The 11,589-nt window shown below is 39.5% G+C and overlaps 1 protein-coding gene across 1 annotated transcript; it reads left to right on the forward strand.

Moving 5' to 3' along the window:
- Nucleotides 1-6,295: 6,295 nt before the first annotated feature.
- Nucleotides 6,296-10,539, forward strand: LOC133847221 (uncharacterized). The gene is made up of 5 exons (XM_062282117.1): nucleotides 6,296-7,425; nucleotides 7,486-8,193; nucleotides 8,252-8,634; nucleotides 9,759-9,993; nucleotides 10,059-10,539. Exons 1-5 carry the CDS (start codon nucleotides 6,400-6,402, stop codon nucleotides 10,344-10,346), a joined length of 2,640 nt encoding a protein of 879 aa, XP_062138101.1. The 5' UTR covers nucleotides 6,296-6,399; the 3' UTR covers nucleotides 10,347-10,539.
- The last annotated feature ends 1,050 nt before the right edge of the window (nucleotides 10,540-11,589 follow it).

Below are 11,589 nucleotides of genomic sequence, written 5' to 3' on the forward strand. Positions count from 1 at the left end.
ATGTATGGTATGCTATTCCCCCGGAAATGGTACAACGGTATACCCAAAGTATGCCCGATCGCATAGAAGAGTTGGAAAAGTCCAAGGGGATGTGTGTGTTAAAAAATCATTAATAAAAATATTTGTTAAAAAAATAACCAGAGTGCAAAACTGTAACATTTGACTTTTTTTACAGTTTGGCGTGTCATTTTCTTTAACTGATAATAAATGGCTTTAAGTTTTGCTTAATAATAGTAAATGATATAACCAATAAAACAAGACTAAGATTTTTCAAATGCGTGCATTAGAAAAAAAGTTACAGACCTTTGAAGTTGCAACAATGAACTCGTGTTACAGTTTTGCTCGTCAGTGTAAATAGCTGCCAAATTTTTGGCGAAAAACCAGCTAAAATTGTCAACACTGATCGCATATATGCATTTCAATTCATTTGAGTGTCTGTCCCAACGTCCCAGCTGACTCTCGCTGTTCCATGTCTGCCCACTATGCAGCGCTATGTCAAATTGTTGTAATTTATTATTGCATGCCAAGTTAATGAGTCCTGTGCGCATCTCGCTCTAACACACAGCACTCGATGCGAACAATAGTCGAGGTAGAAGAAGAAGCACAACAACACGAAGTAGAAGAACAAGAAGGAACAGCCGTTGAAGAAGAAGAAGAAGAGTAGAGAAATATTTCAATGCACACCTTCCTGCATTTAATCCAGTGGAAAATCAAGAAAAATAATGCGTTAAGGGACAGCGCAGGTAAAAACGAACAACAAAACAACAAAAAAAAAAGGAAAAACTGTTCAATGTGCATGTTCTTTGATTGTATTCTTTCAGCTAAGCATGTGTGTGCGTGTGCGTGTGTGTGTGAACAATGATTGAAAGTCGTTGTTGCTGTTCTTGTTGATTGCATTCTCTCTGTTGAAATGGAAAGCTAATAAAAATTGAGGTGGGTCAAGAGCGCTGACCAAAAACGTAAAGCTCATTACAAATGTAACTAAGAGAGCGACAGCAAAAGCGAGAGAGAGTGGGAGAGCGAGAGTGAACAGTAGCTGTTTAAAGTTCAAGTTGAGCTTTAATGCGCGCTCTCTTTTTTTGGTCGCCTCTCTCAGCAAACGGATTAGAAACCCAGCTAATTGAACTGCCCGCCGGGGGCCTCTCTTTGTTTTTATTGTTGTTGTTTTTTCGTTGTTTTCTGTTGTTGCTGTTTTACACATATGTTTGCTGCTCTTTAGTCCCTTGTTGTTGTTTGCCGCTGTATTGGAAAACCTTTTAAAGCGCTTTACGCTGTAAGCAGCCCCTAAAAGCAGCTTACACTTACGCACACACACACACACGCTCAGTTGGGCAAACAAAGAGAAGAAGAAAAAAAACGAATGCCAAAATTTTTGCATATAAGAAGCAGTTGAATAATGTGGGAGCGGGGGGTGGAGACGATGGCAACTTACAGCAGATGCCCCAGAGAGCAAGAAGTTTTTGCCGTGGCCCATTCACGCCCCTTGTCCACGCCTTCGCCCATTTAACCCGAGGCAAGAAGCTTCCCCCTGATCACCCAAAAACCATCCTCTATCTAGCTTCTATGCCACACATAATCACATAACTTTTCATTGTGCAAGTAATTCGCGTGCATGTGTGTGTGTGTGTTTGTGTGTGACAATTGGCATATGTGTGTGTGAGTGTGAGTGTGTGCGTGGGTGTGAAAACTACTAGAACTAGATTACAAAGGGCGATGATTTTGTAAGGATTGAAATTGACAGAACTCGACGAACTCGGCATAGCAGACAAAACAAATGCCCTCAACAGAGAAAAGTCTACACACAAAAGAATTCTACACAATTACTATCTTTCTACATTTCACTCTACATACAGTGGATCAAAAATTATTTCCACCATCACTAACCGACAACTATTAATCATTATACTGGCCAGACTAGCAGAAGTATTTAACTTATTTAAAAGAAGAATTTGAATTTGAATGCTTAAAACTCAACATTTCTTCAGCTTTACTTTTATCGTTAAAAGTCTACAAAGCCTACACTCAAGTTTAGTCCCTTTAAAATTCCTTAAAGTTCTTAAAAATTAAAAAAAAAAATAAATAAAATTATTCTTTATTCAAACATTTAATATAATATAATAGTGCTATTTATAAATTGAGAGTCTCCACTTTCGAACACTTCCTAAGCTTTACTTTTATCGTTATAGAAAGTCTACAATCAAGTTTAGTCTCCTGAAATTCTTTAAAACTCTTCTCTTATTTATTCTATATTCAAACATTTATTATAATATGAGAATAACATATATTGTGAATCTCCACTTTCGATTTCACATTTTTGCAAACGTAATTTGGTCATTTAGAGAATTCTCTACAACTCTACACTCACTTCATCTAAGCTGGCTTCCTTTCATCTCTTCACTTTATTATACAAAAACATATTCCCTTTTTTAATAGGTTCACTAGTTTGATCCTTTTTTTCGCAACCTGCCTTCCCTTGTTCCTTTCTTGCTTCTAGCTGACTCAACATTTCACTTGACCAATTGACCACACAAATGAGCATGACTGAACCATGATTTATGCTCAACTTGCTTTGTAGCGCATCACGACAACAACAACAACAACGACGACGACGACAGAAATCGCATATTGATCCAATACAATAGTATATGTAAATTTTTCATAGATTAAATATATAAATATATCCACATACACATAAGCAGGACCTTGAAAGCCGCTCAGCAGCACACGGACTCTCTCTCTCACACACACACACACACGCATACACACGCATACACACGCACACACACACATTCACACAGCAGCAGAGACACCACCCACAAAATGGAACATTGTCCAGGAGCTCTGCTTCCGTTTTTGAATAAAACGCATTTTTCAAAGCTCCATCTCTAAAAATGCCAATGTGTGTCTATGTGTGTGTGAGTGTGTGCATGAATAATGTACATACACAAGAAATATATAGGCAGAAAGTTGAGAATGCTCGACTTTGAAATACCCGAATTAAAATTCTTAATACCCATCTTAAACTGCTTTTAATTAGCATTAACTGCTTCGACTTTGCATTCCTTAAATCCGACATTGTAAGTGACATATCTCATACCTTTTTATTTCTTTAAAACATTTGAAGTTCATTATTAGATCCCAATTAAATTTTTTTTTGAAATTAATTATATTGTATTAATAAATGCGTGAAAACAAAATTGAACAGGCTAGCTATAAAATTGTAGTTTTGATTTCAATTTCGATTATTAGTAGCGATCTAATTCTGCTTTCTGTGAGTCTATAGTCTAGAAAATTAAAATATTCGACGGATTGTCGCAAAACAATATATAAATATATGTATATATATACATATATACATATGTCGTCAAATTTATAAATATTTATAGATAGATAGATAGAGAGAAAAGAATCTATATTGAAAAAATCTTGACTTGAGATATTTTTCCATTTTAAAAAGAACAATCTTGAAATAAGATTTTTAAGGTGAAACAATCTTAAATTAAGATTGTTATGCTAAATTTTCATTTAAAGACAATATATAAATACATATATATGTCGTCGAATTTATAGATAGATAGATAGAGAGAAAAGAATCTGTATTGAAAAAATCTTGACTTAAGTTTTTTTCCATTTTAAAAAGAACAATCTTAAGTTAAGATTTTTAGGCTAAATTTGCATTTTAAGATTTTTCCATTCTTGAAACAAGATTTGAATATAATCTTCAAGATTGGGCAATCTAGATTTTTTTGCATATTTTCCTCCTACTTTGCAACTCCTAATGTTGTAACTCTTTATACTTTATGTGCAATACACATAACACTTCTTTCACCCGATGTGTGCCGGGTATAAATATAATTTACATATGCACACGCATGTGCCTCTGTGTGTGTGTATACATGTGTGTGTGTGTGCTCTACATGCTGTCGCTGTGGGCGTTTTGGGGCAGTTGGCAAACAGACCGAACTGACAGAACTCGTCGGAGGCTGCTGCCCCAGGGCTCAACTAACAAACGCCCCTAAAGTCACCCCCTCCCCCAACCTGCCACCCCCTGCCAACCCTACACCAATATTGAAACTTTCAACTACAACACACGCACGCATCGAATTTATGTGTGTCTGTGTGAGTGTGTGTGTGTGTGTGGAGCACTTTCACTTTTCACAAGCTTGGCTGGCCTCTCCTGGTCGAGACGATAAAAAAGCTTAGGCTTATGCTTTCGCACATTTTAAGCCATCCACCCTGCATCCCTTCCCTTTCTCCTTCCCCCTTCCTCTTCCTCTTCCAATTCCCATGCCCAGCGACCACTACAAGAGCATAAGGAACGCTCTAGTGCAAAAGCATGCGTAATTATACCCGGCGGACAAGGCTAAAAGGATATGATGAACTTAAATGCTTGCAGGGAATTCTTTTAAGTAATTTTAAAAATTATGGAAATGTTTGAATTTACATTTGTGCTCACAAAATGCTAACAAAAAATCTATTTAAAGTTCATTTACTTCAACAAAACAAACAAAAATTTAATAACAAATACATCATTTTTTTCGAATATTCTTTAATTACTAACCTAGCATGTGATCTTATGAAGCACTTTGGTTTAATATTATATCTTAAAAAGAAACATCGCAGCGTATTTTAAAGTTCCAAACTAACTAGCTAAATGACATTTAACTTTTGTATTATTTATATAATTAATTTCTATTTCATTTCTAGACTTGCATGCCATTCAAGAAATTATCCTAAAAGTGCATGCCGGGTAAATCACAGTCGGGCATACTTCGCTGTCTTATTTGTTTTTGTGGGTGGGTGCTGTTATGTGTTGACTGTTGTATTCATGTGTGTGTGAAGGGGGTAGAGAGGTGGCGGGTGGTGGCAACGCACACATGTGCCCCTGACGTGCCTCATGCCACATTTGCAAGCAACAGCAGCAGCAGTCGCCTTGCGGCTAAGCTGTCCAGCAACGAATTTCGATTTGATTTTGCATGGACGTTTTTTTTTCACAAACAACAAAAAATGTATGTATGTATGTATGAAACTGATTTTGATTTAAAATTAAAGAATCGAGAGCTGGGGTTAACTTAAAGTTTGTTATGTAAGCAAAGGCAATAAATAACCCTTAACTCATTAGCCTAATGCACAAGGGCATTTCCTCGAGAACAACAATAATAAGAAGTACAACGTCAGTTAACAAGATGTGCCATAAATGTCAAGAGTGTGTATGTGCATATGTTTATTATATGCTTGTGCAAGTTTTGTAATTAATCGTTTAGCGACACAGCAAGCAGTCGACACATTGCCTTTGACCCCGCTGGGTGTCGTTTATTCTCATGCTGTGTGTGTGCCTGCAAAAAGGGTTGATGCCTTGCGATATTTACCAAAGGAATTTAAAGTTGCCGCTCTCGGCAGGGTTGCCAGCTTAGTAAATTAAGGAGCACTGCCAACTATTCGAAATAACCGTTTCGTGAACGTTGCCATATCAATTAAAAAACGTTGCCAACTTTTTGTAAATAACCGTTTTCCAACATTGCCAACTATTACAAGCGTTGCCAACTTATTGGAAAGTGTTGCCAACTTATAAGAAAGCATAGACAACTAAAGAGCGCTTACCAGTTGTTTTTAGTTTTGCGAAGATCACCAACATCCATCCTTTTCAATTTATATGGATTAACTTCAAGGTTTTTGTATGTTCACCTGTTGTTTTTATTCACTCGCGTGGCGTTATATCGCTAATTTCACATTTACTGCTTTAAACTTTTTATTAATAAAAGCGCGTATGTAACGGCATAATTTTTCACGAAAATGGCGGCCAATTAAAATTTGTAAAAACACACCTTAAAGCACGCACTTTATGAGCATCACTTGCTAGTGCTTTATATTTACCTAACATTTTTACTCACTTTCGTAACATTTCAGCAATAATTCCTTGTCTAAATTGCTATTAATTTTACACTTTCACAAAAACGCGTCGTTTTTGCGAGATTGAAAAGCGCATAACGGAATTTTCAGACAAATGTCTGCAGTTGCCAACTTGCAAAATACCAAGAAAGCATTACTGAAACTTTTTAGTATTTTTAATAATTTCACATTTCGATAATTTCACGTAGATCGTAAATAAAGAAAATGCTACAATTAACTGCAGGATGTAATTTAATTAAATATAAATATGTGGTTTTTATATAAATAAAATTGGCTTGTGAATAATTTATTGTGCAATTGCGGTCGATTACTCTGCAAAACAATTGAGCCAGTTCTTGTGTGATCGTTAATCGGAACCGGAACCGGCTTCGCTCACATGAGCCACAACCGATGCTCGATCGTGAACTAGCGCCAAGCGGCAACAATATTCGAAAAAAAACTGTGTGAAAAAATTTGAAGAGAAACGAAAAATTTAATTTATTAAACAAAATGAGCGTGCATAGGAGCCACAGTGGCAACCATCACCACACGACAGCAATGACAGGCAGTAGCAACAACAACAACACCCCAAATGGAGATTCGCCAATGCAATCAATGCTGCCACAACAACAACAACAAATGCAGGACGCTGCCTTCGTGCAATCCATAAGCTATGTGCGTGAATTCAGCAGCCAAGCAGCCGCCTATCATGTGCTGAAAAGTGAAGAGTCCCGTCTACATTTGCAACGGAGCATTGCACTCCTCAGCACCAAGGTGCCGACGCATTGTTATGCCGCCGGTCCCGGTGGAAATCTGGAGTTGGCCAAATTCTTTGTCGATCTGCATGCGTTGATGAGCGCCCTCGATGGCGACAGCGACAGCGAGACGTTGTGGACATGCGTCACATTGTTGCAGCACTGCAGTCGCAATCTCGAGGCACGCGCCGACATTGTGCAAAAGTATTGCTTTGTGCCGCTGTTAAGTTATTTGCTGAAGCGCACAACGCGCCCGGAACGTTGTCAGCGTCTGTTGCTCCTGCTGCAGGATTTGACGTATGGCATCAGCATCCAGTGGGAGGAACCGTATCTGGTGGTGCTGCTCGAGCATCTGGTCGATGTGGTGCACAGTGTGCCCGACGGCGATGGCGATGCCAATGCCAGCGATGTGGACAACTCGCAAGCACAGTTGGCGCTATCGATTCTCGTGAATCTGTGCTACAAGAACTTTGTCGTCTTGTTTCTCTTCCTGCGCAGCGTCAACATCTCCAGCTTCAGTCGGCGCATACAACACTACGGTCTGTTGGCCTACAAGATGCTCATCATCCTGTCGGAGGATGTGCATTGCCTGGAGCCGCGAGAGCTGCACACATTTCTGCGCACCGCTTTCGCGGGCATGGAGGATTGCCTGAAGCAGTGGCATGTGCCACAGTTGCGGCACATCGTTGACTTTCTGCTGGACGCACAGTGTCATGCGGGATTGCAGCGTGCGATGCTGAGTCACACGCATTTCTGCGATGACATCGAAAGGCTGCTCAACGTAAGCATTCAGTGTTCATCTTACAATTCTTTCATTTATGAACCTTTTCGCCACTTGCAGCAAATTGAGGCACGCCATCACATGGACGACTCGAGCGAGGATACGCGCAAACAGCAACAGCTTTGTATGCAGCTCATCTTTCAGTTGATTAGCCACATCCTGCAGCTGTCCGCCGACAATGAGATCATCAGTCTGGATGCCATCACACCGCGTCTCTACGAGTTGCTCTGCGATTGGCTCGAATCCGATTTGTGCGGCGTCTCAGCCATCGAGCTGTTGACGTCGTTGTTGCGTCTGGGTAAACGCGCCAGTGTGGCGCAACTGATTGCCCGCGAACCCACAAACGTTGTGAAGCTCATCCAGAGCGCTGAGCGAGCGGACACCAAGGCGGCCCATGTGACAGCCATATTGCGTTTGCTGCTGACACTCTTGGGCAGCGGCAAGACGGAGAAACTTGTGCTCTCGAAGATCTCCGAGTCGTATTTCGATAAGATATTGGCTGCCCCCTTGTCGCTCTTGCCGCAAATGTTGTGCTCACAGACACTCGCTCAGTCGGAGGTGGAGAAATCAATCTTTGGCCTGCTCTTGCTCATCAATTTTGCCGGCATTGCAAAGAAGGCGTATTGGGACAAATGCTGTGCACTCCTGGAGCTGCCGCAGCTGCAATATGCGCTCGCTCGTGCCATGCTCAGTGGCAACGAGCAGCTCGTCACAGCTGCTCTACAGATTGCACAATTCGAGCACTTTCCCAAGGCGTCGGTGGCCAAGGTAAAGTTTGTTTTCACCTCCATATCAAAGACATTCTATTAACTTCATTTCATTGCAGTTTGTTGCCAGCATTGGCAGCAAAGCGTCGTCGACTCCATCGCCGCCATCTGAGCAGGCGGAACAGTGGCGCAATCTTAGTGCCATACTCAAAAGTCATCGCACGTTCATTGACAAGGAGCTGGCACAGCGTGTAAACGCTTTGGTCGACAGCATTGGCGACACATTGCGTCGCAATGAACTCCACTTGGCACCCGTCTCCCAGGTCATCGAGCTGTACAGCCATCGCATCGAGAGCCTCAACTGTGCCGCCCACAATATGCAGCAACGTCTGGAGCAGGCGAGCGTTCAACTCAGCCACAGCACACAGCTGACGAACGTGCAGAATGCCGAGCTGCAGCAATTTCAGGCGAAGAACTTTGAGCTGCTCATCAGCCAGGAGCGGTAAGCAGCCATAGAATGATTTTTAAATAACCCTCTAGTGACCAAAACCTTTCTCGAGACGGGTGTGCTTTTTATTTTCGTTCAGGAAAGTCCAAAAATTATGTTCTCTAGACGGGTAAAGTTCTTTTTGTTTTCCTTCTTGGGTTTTCGAATTCAGGAAAGAACAAAAACTAAGTTCATTGCGTTGGCAAGAAGGTGTTAAAGCTTTCTTCAGCTGATGCAGTCGTTTAAATTTGAAAAATTTGGCAAAAGCATGACTTCAACTATTTTTTTGTTTTCATATTTGAAGAAGTTTGTTACTTGAAGCAAAGTTACCGTAGTGTTGTTGATAGTCTTAAAGACACAAACCACAACACTAACATAAAAAGTTTTCGTCTTGGCAGTCCAAGGTTTTTGTTCCTTAAATGTTAATTCAAGTCCACGTTTTTCCAGAACAAATCCTTACTCTTAAGAACTCAAAAAAGGTATATGGGTAATTCTCTGACGGATGTTGCATGCGACCATCTTTTCAGTTAACAAAATAAACATAATCTGAAACAATTTTAAAAATGAGAAAAGGTGATTTTAATAGCTCTAGATAAGTACTTTAATTTGAGCTAAGAATGGTTTTGGAATCTTCTCTCTGTTTTGTTTTCTGTGCTGATAATTGCAAAAAATTAACAAATTCGTACGCAAAACCAAAAAATGAACAAATTTATATATTTTTTTCGTAGAACAGAACTAGTTTCTAAAATCAATCTTAGCTCTAAAAATAATGATAATCCAAAGCTTTAAGAATAACCTTCACTTAGTTTTAAAATTGTTTTAGTTTTTGTTTTTTTTTTTAACTGAAAAGTTGGTCACACGCGACATTTACCAGAGAATTACCCATATATATATATTTTTAAATTTGGGCACTAGAAGGTTAAGAAAGTGTGTATCTAAAGCTTCACAAGTGTTTGTCCTATAAATACTCAATTTGAGCAAAAACCAACATTTTTTCAGAACAAACCTTTACTCTTAAGAGATAAACAAAAATTTGGTCACTAGAGGGTTAAGAAAGTGTGCCTCTGAAGCTCTTAGCTCCAAGTTTCATTAGTTTCATCTTAATCAAAATCAATACAATACAATTCAATTCTTTACAGCCTGCAGACACAGTGCAAGGATCTGAAGGCGCAGGCAGCACAGCTCAAGGCAAATTTAAGTGATTTGTTGAAGCGTTGGTCCGAAACCTCCGAGCAGCTGCAGGCCAACGAGCGTCGGCTATCGGTCAAGCAGTCGGAGATCGCTGGACTGCAACGAGACTGCGAGGAGTTGCGTCAGAATCTCAGCGCCAAGAGCGATGAACTGTGCAAACTGGAAGCACTCAGCAAGGACAACGTAAATGATAATTAATAGTTAATTAAATTAGTATGAAATTGAATTAATTTCAATTTTTTTTGCAGAGCACTCGCATCGAGAAGTTGAAAAAGACTGTGCTAGCCTACGAGCAGGACATCAAGGATAAGCTGCGCACCATTGAGGAGCGAACTAACGAGTTGGCCAAGACGCACAAAGCGCTCGAGGAGCAGCGGGAGGCGCGTAAGAAATCCGAGGATTTGGTCAGTGTGCTCGAGACCCAACTGCAGGAGAAGAAGGAACAAATCGAGAATCTCGAGATGGAGCAAAAGGAAACGGAAGACTTACGCAAAACAATCATGAGTCTCATGGAGAGCAAAAAAGCCCAAGCGTAAAGCTTAAACCGAACTGCTCTCAATTTTAAAATCCTTTCCATTTGACTCTCGACTATGTTTTAAGCTTTAGTTTGTAGTAATTTTAACTATTATTAAATTATACACATTTTTTTTGTACATCTACAATTACTATATAAAAGGCAATTGAATTTAGTTTGAAAAGGCAGCGAAAGTGTTTCGTTTCGGATTGAGTTAAACAAAGATTCATCTTGTTTAAGGATTAGCTAATATTTTGCTATCTATACCTGCTACCCAAAGGTTTGAAGGGTATCACCAGCTTGTGCCTACGGGAAATGTATATAACAGGCAGAAGAAGGCATCTCCGAGCCCATAAAGTCAAAAAGTATATATGCTATCCAAGATCTCACAGATTATTAGAGATAAGAGACATCATTTGTCGAGAGCAATTGTTATTGTTATCAAGTATCCATTTTTGCAAACCGTAAAAATTCAAATAGTAAGCTATTTTGGTACATAGAATTATAACTGCAACATTTATCTTTCCTGAAAACTTGATTGCGATTATAGAAAAATTTTAGAAGTAATTTGAGAAATATTTCTGTACGGCAATTCGGTCTTAATTGCTTTGTCTGATAATCTATAGCAGGGGTGCTCAAATTCGTCTTATGGCAGTGCGTTTACTAACACAGACACAAGAAAACGTGTACATATGTAGCGGCGCTTTTGTGTTGGGCCGCAGCTGTGCACTGAGAGAAATTACGATTCTCCAATTCATCACTCATTTTTCTAACCCACCAAAAAATTTAACATAACGCTTACGATGGTCGACCACGAAATAAATCAAAACCCAACCCAGACAGAAGAATAAGTTCCAGTGCATGTGCTCGAGAAAAAAACAAAAACAAAATACATTGCGGTCAGCGAAGCGTGACGACGGAAAGAGATGGAATGGAGAAACAAGCAAAATTGTTTTTGTTTCGCATGCAAATCGAAGCCCATATGCACGGTGCGTATGGGCGCACTAGCCATAAGCACAGAGCATCTACAAAAACAAAAGTGCACTCAGTGTATAGGCGTTGAGCATCCCTGATCTATAGTATATTTTGAATGTAGTACAATATAAATATACCAATTGTAGCCCTTGGTATATTTAAGTATTTTTTTCAGTTTAATATATACTATATACCAATTGTATACATTGGTATATTTTAGTATTTTTGATATAAATTATGAAAATATAAAAAATAGAGCCCTCTATATATTGTAGTATATTATACACTAT

Source organism: Drosophila sulfurigaster, chromosome X (genome assembly GCF_023558435.1).
Source record: "Drosophila sulfurigaster albostrigata strain 15112-1811.04 chromosome X, ASM2355843v2, whole genome shotgun sequence".
In the NCBI taxonomy this organism is placed as follows: domain Eukaryota; kingdom Metazoa; phylum Arthropoda; class Insecta; order Diptera; family Drosophilidae; genus Drosophila; species Drosophila sulfurigaster.